The sequence below is a fragment of the Vidua chalybeata genome, unplaced genomic scaffold, assembly GCF_026979565.1.
Source record: "Vidua chalybeata isolate OUT-0048 unplaced genomic scaffold, bVidCha1 merged haplotype W_reject_23, whole genome shotgun sequence".
In the NCBI taxonomy this organism is placed as follows: domain Eukaryota; kingdom Metazoa; phylum Chordata; class Aves; order Passeriformes; family Viduidae; genus Vidua; species Vidua chalybeata.
The window spans coordinates 48,956-66,487 of NW_026530349.1; the positions used below are offsets into that span (position 1 = coordinate 48,956).

Consider the following 17,532-nt stretch of genomic DNA (forward strand, 5'->3'; position numbering starts at 1 on the left):
TGGCTCCTTCTCTTTATCACTTCCAGTTCGGGCCTTGGTCCACACTGCCTTCAGACGGTGAGTGCTGATCGTTGGCAGATCTGTAGCAGGTGTCCTCATCCTGTGTTCATTGGATGTTATCCCATCCAAGCAGGCATTTTAACACAAGCAGACTTCTGTCAGCTATTGCACTACTATGTCTAAGCTTAATTAACAACAAAATTAGAAACTATATCTTTGGAACAAAGTTACTTGAATATCACACATATAAAATTCATTTTAATATTTGCAAAACCCAATATTATAATATGTATTGATAACACTCCTTTCCTGCAAGGAAAGGCTGAGACAGCTCGGCTTCCTCAACCTGGGCAAGAGACTGAGACTTGATCCAACTGTGGCCTTCCAGGACCTGAGGGCAACCTACAAGAAAGCTAGACAGGGGCTTTGTAGGAGGGCAGGCAAGGACAGGACAAGGGAGAATGGATCCAAATGGAAAGAGAGTCGGTTTAGGTGAGGGATTCAGAAACAAGACTCTCCTGGAACAGGTTGCCCAGAGAAGGTGTGGCTGTCCCATCCCTGACAGTGCTCAAGGCCAGGCTGCATGGAGCTCTAGACAAGCCGGGCTAGCTCTAGACAAGCGCGGCGGCTCCTCCGTTGGATTCGCGGAGGCAATGGAGGAACGTTCGCGAGCTGCGGCAGTTCCGCAGCAGCAGCAGCAGCAGCAGCAGCAGCAGCAGCAGCAGCGCTTCTGTCGACCGGTTTTCCACTCACTCCCCATGCCCCTTCTCCCTCTCACACTCACTCCACTCCCGTCCCATCCCGTCCGTGTCCCGCCTCTCCCAGGCCGGCTGATGCCGGAGTACAGCCCACCGGAGTGGATCCTCTTTGGCTGCTACCATGGCCAGCCAGCCACCATCTGGTCCCTGGGCATCCTGCTCTATCACCTGGTCTGTGGGCACCTTCCTTTCCACACAAACGAGGACATCGTCCGGGGCCAGCTCTTCTTCCCGCCCCGGGTGTCTCAAGGTGGGGCTGCGCCTTCAAGGCTCGGGAGGAGGAACGGGGCTGGGAGGGGGCAGCTGGCACATCAGCGTCCTGCTCTTGCAGCTAGTGAGGCGGTTGATCTTCTGGGCTTAGCTGGAGGAGGTGGCACATGTGCCTCTGTGCTGCTCTCCTCTGGAAGAGAGGATCCATGGGAAGCTTTTGGCTGCAGCTCCGAGCACTCCTAGTGTGGCCTGGGCACCGTGGAATGTGGGAGAGCATGGACAGGAGCCTTGTCCCGCTGAGCGGCGGTTTCTGGTTTCTCTCTGCAGAGTGCCAGCACCTCATCAGGTGGTGTTTATCCATGGACCCCACAGACAGGCCATCACTGGAAGACCTTTTTGAGCATTCTTGGCTGCAGGAGCCCTGCCTGGCCCAGGAGACAGCAGAGATCCATCCCTGTGCTCAGTAGGATCCAGGAGCCCAGCAAGTACCAGCTGCACCCGTCTGGTGGCACTCCAAGAAAACCCCGGAGCGTTTCCCTGCGGCCGCGGCACGGAGGAGAGAGCGCAGCCGAGGAGATGCTTCCGCTGGTCCCCGGCGAGTTGTGGAGGGAGCGGCTCAGTGCTCCCCGTGCCACTGGAGAAGTGGTGGCAGTGCGGTGAAGGTGCCACGTACTGGAACAGGGGAAACATCCCCCTGCAGCTCAATGGCATCGGGATGTCCCCGCAAGCCGAGGCACAGCTGGCGTGTTCTTCTGGAGCACCACGTGGAGCTGGGAACACCATCCTGGAGCTGGCCGCTGGCGGGGCAAAGCCGAGCGGCTTTGGCTGCGGCCCCTTCCTGGAGGACACGCTCTGCGCCCCGATGAAATCAAGATGAGTCCCCAGCCGGCGCAGGGGCGGGGGGATGCTCGTGCTTCCAGGCATGGCAGGGCTCGGCCTGGCCACGCGCCGCAGGTTCCCCGCTCGGCGGCGCTGGGGAATATTCATTTTTTCCCATGGCTGCCGAGCTGCTTTTTGGTGGGACAGGGGACGGATGTTGTGGAAGGGGAGCTGGCTCCTGGCCTTGCTGACAGCTTCTGCCAGCCAGCCTGGCACGGGCTGGGGCGGGGGCAGCCAGCCTGACAAAACATCCATCCATGTGGATGGGGGCAGCAGAGGGGGACAGGTTCCGAAGCCGTGCCCCAGCTGGTCTGCTTTGCAGGCCCTCGAGGAAGGGGTGCGTTTACGGGTGGGAAAGGTGGGGTTTTTCCCCACCCGTGGACAGGTTTCATTCTCACATGGAGTGGTCAGACCCTCCTCAGGCCCGTGAAACGGTGACAGGCTGTGTAGGTTTTTCTTGTTTCCAGGTCTTATTTTGAATTGACTTTCATGCAATTGTTCTTTATTTTCCCAGGAAGATTACACCTGGTGCCCGGACTGGACGAGGAAGCACCTGCACCATCCGTGGAGCACATCCAGTGCCAGCGCTACCCCAGGGGCCACGGCCTGCGGGGACATCCCCTTCAAGAAGGACAAGGACCTCGTGTGGGATCAGCTCCTCTCCTGGCAGCAGGTCTGCAGAGGTGGGTACCCGGCTCCACAGCTGGGCTGGCAGAAGGGCTTCGGGCAGAGGGCAGCGGGCACACGGGCATCCCGCCCTTGCAGCTGCTGAGGAGGCTGCTGTGCTGTGCTGAAGCGGAGGAGGTGGAACGTGGCCTGCCACGCTGCCCTTCTCTCGAAACAGAGAATGGCTCGGGAGGTTTGGGCGCTGAGCACAGCCAGCAGCCTGGCCCGGGCACAGGCCATGGCAGGACAGGGCACAGGAGCCTTCTGTGACTGACCGTGGCTCTCTGGTTTCTCTCTGCAGGCTGCCAGCACCTCATGCCATGGAAACGGCTCCGCTCGGCCTGCCAGGCTGGGAGGGCTGGAGGGCGGCGGGTGTTCATTTGCTGTCAAAAAGAAATCGTTCTATTGTTTTGTCATCATCATGATCAGAGCATTTCTTTCATCCTTTTCCAAGCTTTTGGCCTCCCTTCCTCCAGGGTAATCTTTTTGTGTCCTTCCTCAGCCACTTGATGGCATTTGGCAGGGGGGTTAAGCAATGTGAAAAGTTCAACAACAGCTCCTGTTGCCAACTGCAGCAGCCCCTTCAAGAGCCCTGAGCTTCCAGCGAGGTCCACGTGTGCCTTGCAAAAGGGAGTGGTTTGCAGCGATGGGGTTGTCCCCCTGCTGCAAAAGCTGGGAGGAAATCACAAGTGGCAAAATGCCAATTTGGCTCAACCCCTGCCCAGGTTCTGCATCTTTCCCCTCTGCTCGGTGACAGGCAGGCAGGGCTGGACTCCAGCAAGGTTCAAGTTCTTGGTGCTCCCTGGCATCGAGGGGATCAAGTAAAGTCTTGTATGCAGTGACTGCAATAGGGCTACTGAAGGGAAAAAGGAGATGTCGTGAGGTGGGGAATCCTTCTTGTCTCCTTTGTCTCCCCAGGAGCCCCTTGGAAAGGGAAATGCCCACACGGGTTTATCTGACTCCTTCCCAGCCAGCCTTTCCCTCAGTCCCGGCTCTCATTTGCTCCGCAGGCTTCAGCAGCTCGCTCAGCTCAGAGGAGCTCTCAGAGGAGAAAACGCTGCCTGGCGTGGGGCTGGCTGATCCCTGTCTCATCTTGATTCCATTTCCCCGCTCCCTCCCCCATCCAAGAGAGCGAAGGATCCCCCGCAATCCCCCGGTCCTGCAGCAGATCCCGGGCACGTTCCCTCCTCCGCTCCTTGGTGGCCCTGGGGAGGCTCCAGAGCCCTCCCTGTGTGCGGGACAGCTGCTGCAGCACCGCTGTGCCAGCGTGCGAGCGGCGCCCCAGGAGCAGCTGCGCGAGTTCCGAGTCTGAAGTGGAATCCTCAGCGCACACAAATGACAACTGGCATTTCAGGGGCTGGCAGGAGAAGCTAAATCCTTCTGCTCGCTGCCCTTTTGAGCCATGGCCACGCTGGTGCAATTGGAAGAATTGCCCCTGCCCAGGAAGCTCTCAGGTGGAAGAGAGGAGCAAAAGCCACGTGTTTCTGAAACACAAACTATCAGCATAAGGCTCCTTAACACTAATTTGCTATTTAAGAGGGGATCATTTATTGAGGCCTGAGGTCCAGTGAGGGATAACTCCTAACCTTATGTGGACATGGAATTCGACCAGTGTGTTGCTTATACACAGTTGCTAAATGTGTATTACAATTTCCCCATTTCCATAAAACCCACCCCAAGTTCCCAGATCCAGCCCTTGTTTTCTCCATCACTGCATTCTTGAGCCAGATATCTTCTTCTCTGCCAGCCATCCTTGCTGGGACAGCAGGACCTGCATGCCTTTTTCCTATGCTAAAAGTTCACAGGCAGGGTAAAAATGGAATGAACCCTTTTGGTATCAAGGCCAAGGCTTTGTGTGGCCAGGCAGAGGCAGGCAGGAGGCAGAGCTGTCAGCAAAGGAAGGGGCCAGCGAGGTGGGGCAGCCGGGGGATGAGGACAGCCGGCAGGGACAGAGGCGCAGGGCAGGGACACCGTAGGACAGCCTGGGCTGCAGAGGGCACAGGCATGTGCAGCAGCTGCAAGGCCCTGACAGAGCCAACCTGTGCAGCACTTTGGCCGTGGCTGCTGGCCCTGGGCCTGAGGCCACCAGGGGACAAGTGACCCTTGCAGCCCTGGGGCCTCACTGCCTCTTTGTCCCTGCTCAGCAGCCTGGCAGGGGCTGCCCCAGGGTCCTGCCCTTGGCATTGCACAGCCCCACATCCCAGGGCCCATCCCGGGAAGAGCCCTGAGCAACCAGGGAGGGACAGGATCTGCCTTGCCAGGGGCTGGGGCTCAGCCCTTGGCCCTTTTGCATTCCTGAAACACATCCCCACGATTTCCCTCATCCAGCCCCTGGCACTCAGAACAGCTGAGGAATGGAGTCACATCCAGGGGTGTCCCCAGGGCTCAGGACTGGGGCCAGGTCAGTGAAATCTCTTTAGTGCTGATCTGGACGAGGCCATCGAGGGCACCCTCAGGCAGTTCCCAGGTGAGCCCAAGCTGGGTGGTAGTGTGGCTGTGCTGGAGGGCAGGAAGCTCTGCAGAGGGATCTGGACAGGCTGGAGCCGTGGGCCCAGGACAATGGGATGAGGTTCACCAAGGCCAAGGGCCAGGTCCTGCCCGGGGCTCACAACCACTCCAAATCCGTGGCCATGCCCTGCCCCTGATCCCCACAGCCCGTCCTGTTTCCTTCATCCCTGCATTGCCAGGGACATTTTGGGACAAGGGAGCTCTGCTCTGGCTATGGAGGGAGGTTCAAGTGCCAGCACTGGAGTGGGAACCACAACTCATCAGGTTTGTGTCCTTTGGGGGTCAGGAACTGGTGAGAGTCAGAGGCACAGAAAGTTTCTCTTCATGGCCATCAGACCACAGTAGAACAGGACACAATTTAATAACAATCACACTCTTCCCTGAGCTATGTGCAACGTCCCAGCAGCGTCTGATGAGTCCACCATCCACAGGTGATTTCCATACTAAAATTGATTTTAGATAAATGTGGTTCTGTGATAGATATAAACACAATTAAGTTCTTTTATCAGGATGCTTGTCCTGAAGCGGGGGCAAAACAGCTCAGAACAATCTCTGAGCAGGGGCCCGCTGGGCCTGCAGCCAGTGCTGGCTCCCACTGAGGCTGCCAGGCCAAGAGCAGCCCCAGGGGCACAGGGCACAGGTAAAGCAAGGTGGGGAGGAGAAAGAGCGGGGACGAGATTGCCCTTGAAAGGCAGACGCACTCTGGGGCCCGCTCCTGGCCAGGGATCCTGCCCAGAGCCGTCCCCTGCTCGCCGGGGCCTTGAGGGGCAGCTGTCCAGCTGGGCCAAGCTGTGCCAGCAGCTCCAGCCGTGCTGGGGAGCCTTGCCAGCTCTGGGCCCTGCTGTGCAGGAGAGTCCCAGTGTGCCACTGGCAGCTGGGGGCCTCAGCCACTCCTCTCTCCAAAGGTGCTCCTGCCCATCTTCAGAAGACGAGCCTAACAACGCAGGCAGAGAGAACTTGACCCATCTTCCCAGCTCTTCACTTCTGTCCCCATCTGCCCTGCCGCAGCTGCAGCACCGTCTTGAGCCCATCCCCAAACTCACCCCTCCACAACGAGACCCTCAGCCCCTGAGCCCCCTGGTCCTGTTCCCCAACCACGACTGAAGGTGGGCAGGCGCTGACTGCCAGGGCAGGGCTTGGCCCTCATTTTCTGTTCAAATAAAGAAATAGAGTTGTCAGAGATATGTCCAGGTGGTAGCAGCAGCAAAGCCCAGCTGGCACCAGCGCTGGCTGAGCTCCGTGCCCAGGAGCAGCCGTGGATGCCCACGGTGAGGGCAGGCAGGAGCCAGGCAGGGGCCGCTGTGAGCAGCAGCGGGGCCCCGAGGGGCTGGGGGAGCCCATGCTGAGCGTCCCTGGGCTGAGGGCACATTTCCTCCAGTGGCATCATCTGGGCCTGCACTTCATGAGGCACACAGGGATGTTTTGGGCTCTCTGCTGAGCTGTGCAGGGATCCCTCATGAGGCACACAGGGATGTTTTGGGCTCTCTGCTGAGCTGTGCAGGGATCCCTCATGAGGCACACAGGGATGTTTTGGGCTCTCTGCTGAGCTGTGCAGGGATCCCTCATGAGGCACACAGGGATGTTTTGGGCTCTCTGCTGAGCTGTGCAGGGATCCCTCATGAGGCACACAGGGATGTTTTGGGCTCTCTGCTGAGCTGTGCAGGGATCCCTCATGAGGCACACAGGGATGTTTTGGGCTCTCTGCTGAGCTGTGCAGGGATCCCTCATGAGGCACACAGGGATGTTTTGGGCTCTCTGCTGAGCTGTGCAGGGATCCCTCATGAGGCACACAGGAGTATTTCTGGCCTCTCCTAAGCTGTGCAGGGATCCCTCATGAGCTGTGCACCAGGGTAAATGTCAGGGGCTTTTTCACTCTTCACAGCACAGCAAAGGGACACTTGGCCAAGGTTTTGCAAGGCTGGGAGAAAGCCTCTTGCAAAGCCTGGGGCCCAAAAGGCTGTGGGCACAGCGGCCGGGCGGAGCCCATCCCCTGGGGCCAGGCCGGGCTGCTCAGGCCGGGCCGGGCCGGGCCGGGCCAGGCCAGGGCCCCGGCAGGGAAGGGCCGCGGCCCTGGGCTCTGATGAGGCTGCTGAGCTCCGCCCTGGCCCTGTGCTGCAGCCCAAGACATTTCCAGCCAGGGCCGTGCCCTGGGCCACAGGAGGCACCGGGGCTACAAGTGAGGCCGCGCCTTCTGGCTCTCAAGGGGGCTGGCTCTGTTCCCTGGGAGGATGCAGAGCCTTGTGCCTCGGCCTGATGGGGCCAAAATCCCCCCAACATCCCTCTGTTTGCAAAAATAAAGGCTTTGCGCTCATTCATAGGAAAAGCTGTAGGGGTGGCCTGCAGCTAATGTTCTTTTGTTGGCTGGACCCCAGTCAATGTCAGCAGGCAAAAGAAAGGTGTTGCTGAGGAATGACCTTGGATCAAGCAAAACATTTACAGTTCAGGGCAGTCCATTTGTGCAGATGGGGGGACGCTCTGGGGGTACAGCTCAGGCCATGAGCTCACAGCAGGCTCTGGGGTCACAGCAGGCTGAGGTCACAGCAGGCTCTGAGGTCACAGAGGTGCCAGAGCCCCGTGGTTGCACAGCACCACAAGGAGCCAGCAGTCAGTCCTTGAGCACAACTGTTGCGGCAGCAGCGGCGGTGGCAGCAGTGGTGCTGACATTGGGACAGCGGTGTCAGGACAGTGGTGGCAGCAAGAGCTGGGGACTGGCAGAGGGCAAGGCACCATGGCCCTTGCTCTGCGCCTCTTCCTCCCGCTCCTCCTGGCCGTGGCCCTGCCTGCCAGGGCTGCCCAGGCTGCTCCGCTGCAAGCGCGGGGAGCAGGTGAGCCGGCAGCCTGGCTCCCCTTTCCCGGGACAGCGCTCCCTGCACCCTGGGAAGTGCTGGGGGATGGTTTTTCCCCTGGGCTTTAGGGAGGCTTTCCTCTGTGGGAGGGAGAGACCCCCATGGGCCCTGGGCTGCTCCAGCCACCCTCCCAGGGATGTTGCACAAGGCAAGGAAATCGTGTGGAGAGTGGCCAGGAGCCAGCCCAGAGCTCCCCAGGCCCCTGGGCAGCTTTGGCCATGGCCATTCTCATCTGGCCCCCACAGCTGTACCCAACCCCCTTGCAGTGCCCAGTTCCCAAAGGCACAGGGGGATCCCAGCAGACCAGGAAATGGTTCTGATCTCTCATTCCTTCTAGCTTGGGATGGTGACATGGCTTATCCGGATGCCCAATTGGATGACAGCTTGGAGAATTCTGTTGGCGAGAATCTCTTGGAGAATGCTGGAGGCAAGTTTTCTGTGTGCCTTTCCTGAGAGAATAATCAGTGCCTCATGAGCCATTTCCCTTAGCAGCATCACAGGGTTGAAAGATTCTGGAAAACTTGCCCGGCTCCATTCTGGATCCCTGAGGGATCCCACAGAATGGCTGTCAGTGGCAGGAAGGAGCATTTAGCTGTCCATCTTCCTTCCGTGTGCAATTCCAGTGTGCGCTTCCGTGTGCTCTGTGCAGCCACGGAGAAGAGCAGAGAGGGAAGGGGCCGGGCCCAGGGCTGTGCCCCGGGGCTGTGCCTTTTGCAGCTCCTTTGCTGGCCCCGGGGTGCCTGAGCTGCTCCTGCTGCTGCTGCCAAGCCCTGGCCCTGCCTGGGGCTGGGTTTAGAGCTGCTGGCAGCTCCAGGGAATCCTTTCTCCCCCGAGGACGGCCCTGCAAGGGGCTCCTTCCATGCCAGTGTGGGGCCACCGCAGGCACGTGGTCCCCCTGGCCCTGCTCCTGAGTGGAAGGCAGAGCTGAGGGAGTGCTTTGGAGGGCACCAATCACCCAGGGGCACTCACTGCCACTCTGGCCTGAAGGGGACATGGAACATCTTTATGTTAAGGTCCTTCTCCATGGAAGAACTCAGACACTGGAGACAAGAAATCCCTGGAGGCAGCCAGACACCTGGACCAGATGCTGAGTGATCTGGAGAGACGCCGTGGTGGGTGCATTTCCCTCAGCCTTCCCCTGGGACTCAGCAGCCGGGGGCTTTCCCTGCACATCTGGACACGCCATGCCCAGCACAGAGGGAAGGGATCCATGGCAGCCTGGCTGCCCCGCTGCTGCTTTCCTGCCCTGCAGGGCTGTTTCCCAGCCTGGCCTGGCTGCAGCTTCTCCCCAGCCTCTGCAGGAAGGCATTTGGCATCAGCTGGCAGGGAGCCCAAACTGCACCATGGGCCCGAGATGCCTGCAATTTCCCGGTCTCCGGGTAGATCAGGAATGGCACCTGTTTGTAGAAGGGAGTGGCCTGGCCAATCCCAACAGTTTTGATGATTTCCTGAAGCATGAGTTTGTCCACTATTGCCTCTTGAAGATGCCATCTCCCAGAAGGAGAACGGCTCCATCTAATGCAGCTGTGCCTCTTCCTGTCTCCAGAGATGAAGCGAAAGGCTGTGCTGAAGGCAGCATTTCCTGGAGGAAGCAGTGGCCCATTGGCAGCCCCTGCTGCAGGAAGTGAGGCGATGCCAGGCACAGTCACAGGAGGTAATTGCTGAGGCTTGAGCTGCCATCTCTGCTGTGTGGCAGTACCTGCCCTCCAGGGATGTTGCACAGGGCCTGCAAAGAGTGTGGAGAGTGGCCAGGAGCCAGCCCAGAGCTCCCCAGGCCCCTGGGCAGCTTTGGCCATGGCCATGGAAATTTGGCCCCCACAGCCTTACCCGACCCCCTTGCAGTGCCCAGTTCCCAAAGGCACAGGGGGATCCCAGCAGACCAGGAAATGGTTCTGATCTCTCATTCCTTCTAGCTTGGGATGGCGACATGGCTTCTCCAGATGCACTATTGGATGACAGCTTGGAGAATTCTCTTGGAGAGAATCTCTTGGAGAATGCTGGAGGCAAGTTTTCTGTGTGCCTTTCCTGAGAGAATAATCAGTGCCTCATGAGCCATTTCCCTTAGCAGCATCACAGGGTTGAAAGATTCTGGAAAACTTGCCCGGCTCCATTCTGGATCCCTGAGGGATCCCACAGAATGGCTGTCAGTGGCAGGAAGGAGCATTTAGCTGTCCATCTTCCTTCCGTGTGCAATTCCAGTGTGCGCTTCCGTGTGCTCTGTGCAGCCACGGAGAAGAGCAGAGAGGGAAGGGGCCGGGCCCAGGGCTGTGCCCCGGGGCTGTGCCTTTTGCAGCTCCTTTGCCGGCCCCGGGGTGCCTGAGCTGCTCCTGCTGCTGCTGCCAAGCCCTGGCCCTGCCTGGGGCTGGGTTTAGAGCTGCTGGCAGCTCCAGGGAATCCTTTCTCCCCCGAGGACGGCCCTGCAAGGGGCTCCTTCCATGCCAGTGTGGGGCCACCGCAGGCACGTGGTCCCCCTGGCCCTGCTCCTGAGTGGAAGGCAGAGCTGAGGGAGTGCTTTGGAGGGCACCAATCACCCAGGGGCACTCACTGCCACTCTGGCCTGAAGGGGACATGGAACAACTTTATGTTAAGGTCCTTCTCCATGGAAGAACTCAGACACAGGAGACAAGAAATCCCTGGAGGCAGCCAGACACCTGGACCAGATGCTGAGCGATCTGGAGAGACGCCGTGGTGGGTGCATTTCCCTCAGCCTTCCCCTGGGACTCAGCAGCCGGGGGCTTTCCCTGCACATCTGGACACGCCGTGCCCGGCACAGAGGGAAGGGATCCATGGCAGCCTGGCTGCCCCGCTGCTGCTTTCCTGCCCTGCAGGGCTGTTTCCCAGCCTGGCCTGGCTGCAGCTTCTCCCCAGCCTCTGCAGGAAGGCATTTGGCATCAGCTGGCAGGGAGCCCAACCTGCACCATGGGCCCGAGATGCCTGCAATTTCCCGGTCTCCGGGTAGATCAGGAATGGCACCTGTTTGTAGAAGGGAGTGGCCTGGCCAATCCCAAAAGTTTTGATGATTTCCTGAACCATGAGTTTGTCCAGTATTGCCTCTTGAAGATGCCATCTCCCAGAAGGGGAACGGCTCCATCTAATGCAGCTGTGCCTCTTCCTGTCTCCAGAGATGAAGCGAAAGGCTGTGCTGAAGGCAGCATTTCCTGGAGGAAGCAGTGGCCCATTGGCAGCCCCTGCTGCAGGAAGTGAGGCGATGCCAGGCACAGTCACAGGAGGTAATTGCTGAGGCTTGAGCTGCCATCTCTGCTGTGTGGCAGTACCTGCCCTCCAGGGATGTTGCACAGGGCCTGCAAAGAGTGTGGAGAGTGGCCAGGAGCCAGCCCAGAGCTCCCCAGGCCCCTGGGCAGCTTTGGCCATGGCCATGGAAATTTGGCCCCCACAGCCTTACCCGACCCCCTTGCAGTGCCCAGTTCCCAAAGGCACAGGGGGATCCCAGCAGACCAGGAAATGGTTCTGATCTCTCATTCCTTCTAGCTTGGGATGGCGACATGGCTTCTCCAGATGCACTATTGGATGACAGCTTGGAGAATTCTCTTGGAGAGAATCTCTTGGAGAATGCTGGAGGCAAGTTTTCTGTGTGCCTTTCCTGAGAGAATAATCAGTGCCTCATGAGCCATTTCCCTTAGCAGCATCACAGGGTTGAAAGATTCTGGAAAACTTGCCCGGCTCCATTCTGGATCCCTGAGGGATCCCACAGAATGGCTGTCAGTGGCAGGAAGGAGCATTTAGCTGTCCATCTTCCTTCCGTGTGCAATTCCAGTGTGCGCTTCCGTGTGCTCTGTGCAGCCACGGAGAAGAGCAGAGAGGGAAGGGGCCGGGCCCAGGGCTGTGCCCCGGGGCTGTGCCTTTTGCAGCTCCTTTGCCGGCCCCGGGGTGCCTGAGCTGCTCCTGCTGCTGCTGCCAAGCCCTGGCCCTGCCTGGGGCTGGGTTTAGAGCTGCTGGCAGCTCCAGGGAATCCTTTCTCCCCCGAGGACGGCCCTGCAAGGGGCTCCTTCCATGCCAGTGTGGGGCCACCGCAGGCACGTGGTCCCCCTGGCCCTGCTCCTGAGTGGAAGGCAGAGCTGAGGGAGTGCTTTGGAGGGCACCAATCACCCAGGGGCACTCACTGCCACTCTGGCCTGAAGGGGACATGGAACAACTTTATGTTAAGGTCCTTCTCCATGGAAGAACTCAGACACAGGAGACAAGAAATCCCTGGAGGCAGCCAGACACCTGGACCAGATGCTGAGCGATCTGGAGAGACGCCGTGGTGGGTGCATTTCCCTCAGCCTTCCCCTGGGACTCAGCAGCCGGGGGCTTTCCCTGCACATCTGGACACGCCGTGCCCGGCACAGAGGGAAGGGATCCATGGCAGCCTGGCTGCCCCGCTGCTGCTTTCCTGCCCTGCAGGGCTGTTTCCCAGCCTGGCCTGGCTGCAGCTTCTCCCCAGCCTCTGCAGGAAGGCATTTGGCATCAGCTGGCAGGGAGCCCAACCTGCACCATGGGCCCGAGATGCCTGCAATTTCCCGGTCTCCGGGTAGATCAGGAATGGCACCTGTTTGTAGAAGGCAGTGGCCTGGCCAATCCCAACAGTTTTGATGATTTCCTGAACCATGAGTTTGTCCAGTATTGCCTCTTGAAGATGCCATCTCCCAGAAGGGGAACGGCTCCATCTAATGCAGCTGTGCCTCTTCCTGTCTCCAGAGATGAAGCGAAAGGCTGTGCTGAAGGCAGCATTTCCTGGAGGAAGCAGTGGCCCATTGGCAGCCCCTGCTGCAGGAAGTGAGGCGATGCCAGGCACAGTCACAGGAGGTAATTGCTGAGGCTTGAGCTGCCATCTCTGCTGTGTGGCAGTACCTGCCCTCCAGGGATGTTGCACAGGGCCTGCAAAGAGTGTGGAGAGTGGCCAGGAGCCAGCCCAGAGCTCCCCAGGCCCCTGGGCAGCTTTGGCCATGGCCATGGAAATTTGGCCCCCACAGCCTTACCCGACCCCCTTGCAGTGCCCAGTTCCCAAAGGCACAGGGGGATCCCAGCAGACCAGGAAATGGTTCTGATCTCTCATTCCTTCTAGCTTGGGATGGCGACATGGCTTCTCCAGATGCACTATTGGATGACAGCTTGGAGAATTCTCTTGGAGAGAATCTCTTGGAGAATGCTGGAGGCAAGTTTTCTGTGTGCCTTTCCTGAGAGAATAATCAGTGCCTCATGAGCCATTTCCCTTAGCAGCATCACAGGGTTGAAAGATTCTGGAAAACTTGCCCGGCTCCATTCTGGATCCCTGAGGGATCCCACAGAATGGCTGTCAGTGGCAGGAAGGAGCATTTAGCTGTCCATCTTCCTTCCGTGTGCAATTCCAGTGTGCGCTTCCGTGTGCTCTGTGCAGCCACGGAGAAGAGCAGAGAGGGAAGGGGCCGGGCCCAGGGCTGTGCCCCGGGGCTGTGCCTTTTGCAGCTCCTTTGCCGGCCCCGGGGTGCCTGAGCTGCTCCTGCTGCTGCTGCCAAGCCCTGGCCCTGCCTGGGGCTGGGTTTAGAGCTGCTGGCAGCTCCAGGGAATCCTTTCTCCCCCGTGGCCGGCCCTGCAAGGGGCTCCTTCCATGCCAGTGTGGGGCCACCGCAGGCACGTGGTCCCCCTGGCCCTGCTCCTGAGTGGAAGGCAGAGCTGAGGGAGTGCTTTGGAGGGCACCAATCACCCAGGGGCACTCACTGCCACTCTGGCCTGAAGGGGACATGGAACAACTTTATGTTTAGGTCCTTCTCCATGGAAGAACTCAGACACAGGAGACAAGAAATCTCTGGAGGCAGCCAGACATCTGGACCAGATGCTGAGTGATCTGGAGAGACGCCGTGGTGGGTGCATTTCCCTCAGCCTTCCCCTGGGACTCAGCAGCCGGGGGCTTTCCCTGCACATCTGGACACGCCGTGCCCGGCACAGAGGGAAGGGATCCATGGCAGCCTGGCTGCCCCGCTGCTGCTTTCCTGCCCTGCAGGGCTGTTTCCCAGCCTGGCCTGGCTGCAACTTCTCCCCAGCCTCTGCAGGAAGGCATTTGGCATCAGCTGGCAGGGAGCCCAACCTGCACCATGGGCCCGAGATGCCTGCAATTTCCCGGTCTCCGGGTAGATCAGGAATGGCACCGGGAGTGGCCTGGCCAATCCCAAAAGTTTTGATGATTTCCTGAACCATGAGTTTGTCCAGTATTGCCTCTTGAAGATGCTATGTCCCAGAAGGGGAACGGCTCCATCTAATGCAGCTGTGCCTCTTCCTGTCTCCAGAGATGAAGCGAAAGGCTGTGCTGAAGGCAGCATTTCCTGGAGGAAGCAGTGGCCCATTGGCAGCCCCTGCTGCAGGAAGTGAGGCGATGCCAGGCACAGTCACAGGAGGTAATTGCTGAGGCTTGAGCTGCCATCTCTGCTGTGTGGCAGTACCTGCCCTCCAGGGATGTTGCACAGGGCCTGCAAAGAGTGTGGAGAGTGGCCAGGAGCCAGCCCAGAGCTCCCCAGGCCCTGGGCAGCTTTGGCCATGGCCATGGAAATTTGGCCCCCACAGCCTTACCCGACCCCCTTGCAGTGCCCAGTTCCCAAAGGCACAGGGGGATCCCAGCAGACCAGGAAATGGTTCTGATCTCTGATCCCTTCTAGATGAGCATGCTAGCAAGGCTTCTCCAGCAGCTGGGATGGAAGATGGTTTGGAACCCTTGGGAGATTCTGCAGGTAACTTCTCAACTTGCCCTCAGTGAATAATCACTGACAACCTGGCAGGAAGCAGGTGACAGAAGCTCCTGTGCCTGTTGAGTTACAGGTGTGTCTGCAGGGAGGACTTTTCAGGCTCCTTTCCTGGTTGCTGCGCACAAGCCCGGCTCCCATCGCAGGGGTGAGTTGTGTGTCCCTGCTGACCCCACAGGCTGAGCCCTGCTTTTGTGGGATCCATTCCGGGGGAAATGGACATGCATTCTCTTAAGGTCCGCCGAGAGGGAGGAACAGATCTACTAAACACATGAAGTCCCTGGAGGCATCGAAACACATGGACCAGATGCTGAGTGATCTGGAGAGACGCCGTGGTGGGTGCATTTCCCTCAGCCTTCCCCTGGGGCTCAGCAGCCGGGGGCTTTCCCTGCACATCTGGACACGCCGTGCCCGGCACAGAGGGAAGGGATCCATGGCAGCCTGGCTGCCCCGCTGCTGCTTTCCTGCCCTGCAGGGCTGTTTCCCAGCCTGGCCTGGCTGCAGCTTCTCCCCAGCCTCTGCAGGAAGGCATTTGGCATCAGCTGGCAGGGAGCCCAAACTGCACCACGGGCCTGCAATCCCCTGCAATTTCCCGGTCTCCGGGTAGATCAGGAGTGGCACCTGTTTGGAGAAGGGAGGGCCCTGTGGCAGCCCCAAGAGCCGTGGCCTTTTCCTGATCCTTATCCATGTCTTTGAAAAGTAGAACTTGCTGAAGATGCCATCTCTCCAATGGGGAATGGTTCCACCTGATCCAGCTGTCCCTTTTCCTTTCTCCAGAGATGGACCAAAGGGCTTTGCTGAAGGCAGCACTTCCTGAAGGAAGCCGTGGCTCCGTGCCAGCCCCCGATACACGAAGGGAGGAGATGCCAGACAGTGCCACAGAAGGTGATTGCTGTGCCAGGCTCAGCCAGGCTGAGCAATCCTGCTGGGGTCCCTCCGTGGGAGACATGTCCCAAAACCTGGGAGTGGCTGCACGGGGTGCCCATGGTGGGGAAAGGGCAGAGAGGGAGAGCAAGGCTCCCGTGTGTCCTGACAGGGCCTGACTCTGTCCCCTGGGGCTGGGGGAGCTGTCACAGGGCAGGGAGGGCCAGGGCTGGCAGGGGCTGCTCAGGGATGGGTTTGGCCCGTGTCCCTCGAAGCAGCGACTGCCCAAGCAGCTGCGCTGGCCCCGGGCTCTCCTCCCGGCCTGCTGGGCTTTGTTGGGTGGCACAGCCTGTGCCAAGGGGCGGCAAGGGGCCTGCAGGCCCCAGCTCTGGGGGAAACAGAGAACGTCCTGGCCGTATCCACCGTGCTGCCAGCTCGGCAGTGCAGCACAGCACGGGCTCACGCTCCCCACTGCTCCCACAGACGTTATCACTGAAACAGGAATATTTGCCCCGGATCCAGTGCGCCTCCCAAGAATTGTCTGCCCCCAGGATGTGCGCAGGTCCTGCATGATAGGCACGGTGGTGACACTGTTCACCGTGCCCCTCGTGCTGATCGGCTGCTATCTTGGCATTCGGAAGCTGTACCAGAGCAGACGGTCAGTTGTTGATTTTTCTCCACAGCTTTCTTGTAACTCTGCTCATAGCATTGGTAGCCTGACTCGTAGTCATGCTGCACTGGAGCTGTGGCCAGTCCGTGGTTGTCCAAAGAACTCTGCTGAGGGCTCTGCTGCTGCCCAGTGCTTTCATTGGCCTCTTCATTGCTGGGCCTTGTCCTGGGGGGCCGCTGGGGCTGCAGCCAGTGCTGGCTCCCACTGAGGCTGCCAGGCCAAGAGCAGCCCCGGGGGCACAGGGCAGAGGCAGGGCAAGTTCTCAACAGTATTTGGGCCACACAGCTCAGGACAGGACAGTGCTTATTTAGTAGCTCATGTAAAGTTTCATGGTGACACTGATGTTACCAGACAAGCAAATTTGCTCCAGTTCAGTGTTCAAACAAATCCAACCTGATGAAGGTTTGGCTTTGGCCTTGAGGCTTTGCTCTTTGTGTGAGCCCTGTTCTGGATTGATTCCCACTCAGTCTTGGAGCCTGTTTTGGGTGAAGGCTCATCCCGGCCCTGACCCTTGGCAGTTCTGGGCTCAAAGGCACCGCCGAGGCCGCACTGCACGTGACTGGGCTTCAGGGCTCCATTAGCAAAGGGCTTTGAGAAGTTTAAATTACTGTATTCTTACTCTTTGGTTTTCTTTATGGAATTCCTTCCCTTTTTTTTAAACTTAATTTTAAAAAAACAAATTCTTTTCCAGTGCTTTTTCCAGTTATTTGAGATAGTGAATGATGGCTGGACCATCGAGGATCTCGTCTCGACGGTGGTAGCTCTATTCCCCTTCCTCTCTTTTCTCTCTATTTCCCTTTTCTGTCCCTTCTATCGCATTTGCTGTTGGTACCTAAATAAAGATGCATTTGTTGTGATTCAAGTGATGGTCCCTTGCCATTTGCAGTTTTGCACTTTTGGGATCGGTTAACAAACCATCACAAACACCCCGCAAGAGTGGATCGTGACCGGTTGTGGGGGATCCTTCGCTCTCTTGGATGGGGGAGGGAGCGGGGAAATGGAATCAAGATGAGACAGGGATCAGCCAGCCCCACGCCAGGCAGCGTTTTCTCCTCTGAGAGCTCCTCTGAGCTGAGCGAGCTGCTGAAGCCTGCGGAGCAAATGAGAGCCGGGACTGAGGGAAAGGCTGGCTGGGAAGGAGTCAGATAAACCCGTGTGGGCATTTCCCTTTCCAAGGGGCTCCTGGGGAGACAAAGGAGACAAGAAGGATTCCCCACCTCACGACATCTCCTTTTTCCCTTCAGTAGCCCTATTGCAGCCACTGCATACAAGAGTTTACTTGATCCCCTTGATGCCAGGGAGCACCAAGAACTTGAACCTTGCTGGAGTCCAGCCCTGCCTGCCTGTCACCGAGCAGAGGGGAAAGATGCAGAACCTGGGCAGGGGTTGAGCCAAATTGGCATTTTGCCACTTGTGAT

General features: G+C 58.7%; 2 protein-coding genes across 5 annotated transcripts; both read left to right on the forward strand.

Annotated features, from left to right (window-relative positions):
- Positions 1-774: 774 nt before the first annotated feature.
- On the forward strand, positions 775-2,960 carry LOC128783189 (serine/threonine-protein kinase pim-1-like). The gene is made up of 2 exons (XM_053933822.1): positions 775-1,008; positions 1,296-2,960. Exons 1-2 carry the CDS (start codon positions 834-836, stop codon positions 1,433-1,435), a joined length of 315 nt encoding a protein of 104 aa, XP_053789797.1. The 5' UTR covers positions 775-833; the 3' UTR covers positions 1,436-2,960.
- Positions 2,961-7,044: 4,084 nt separating this feature from the next.
- Positions 7,045-16,976, forward strand: LOC128783175 (uncharacterized). 4 transcript variants are annotated; one of them, XM_053933789.1, is made up of 19 exons: positions 7,045-7,846; positions 8,205-8,294; positions 8,881-8,979; positions 9,414-9,521; positions 9,781-9,870; positions 10,457-10,555; positions 10,990-11,097; positions 11,357-11,446; positions 12,033-12,131; positions 12,566-12,673; positions 12,933-13,022; positions 13,609-13,707; positions 14,131-14,238; positions 14,497-14,568; positions 14,657-14,728; positions 14,817-14,915; positions 15,358-15,465; positions 15,928-16,102; positions 16,806-16,976. In XM_053933789.1, exons 1-19 carry the CDS (start codon positions 7,750-7,752, stop codon positions 16,828-16,830), a joined length of 1,836 nt encoding a protein of 611 aa, XP_053789764.1. In that variant the 5' UTR covers positions 7,045-7,749; the 3' UTR covers positions 16,831-16,976. The 4 variants fall into 4 exon arrangements, with proteins under 4 accessions (XP_053789764.1, XP_053789765.1, XP_053789761.1 ...); XM_053933790.1 differs by lacking the exon at positions 15,928-16,102; XM_053933786.1 differs by lacking the exon at positions 16,806-16,976 and having other exon boundaries at positions 15,928-16,799.
- Positions 16,977-17,532: the final 556 nt, after the last annotated feature.

What these genes read in the sequence shown, in the direction of transcription:
- LOC128783189 (XM_053933822.1), top strand. Translation starts at nt 834, where the DNA reads ATGCCGGAGTACAGCCCACCGGAGTGGATCCTCTTTGGCTGCTACCAT. An exon ending in CCCGCCCCGGGTGTCTCAAG is followed by an intron (nt 1,009 to 1,295) that starts GTGGGGCTGCGC and finishes TTCTCTCTGCAG; the next exon opens with AGTGCCAGCACCTCATCAGG.
- LOC128783175 (XM_053933786.1), top strand. Translation starts at nt 7,750, where the DNA reads ATGGCCCTTGCTCTGCGCCTCTTCCTCCCGCTCCTCCTGGCCGTGGCC. An exon ending in TCTCTTGGAGAATGCTGGAG is followed by an intron (nt 11,447 to 12,032) that starts GCAAGTTTTCTG and finishes CTTTATGTTAAG; the next exon opens with GTCCTTCTCCATGGAAGAAC. An exon ending in GCCAGGCACAGTCACAGGAG is followed by an intron (nt 14,239 to 14,496) that starts GTAATTGCTGAG and finishes GATCCCTTCTAG; the next exon opens with ATGAGCATGCTAGCAAGGCT.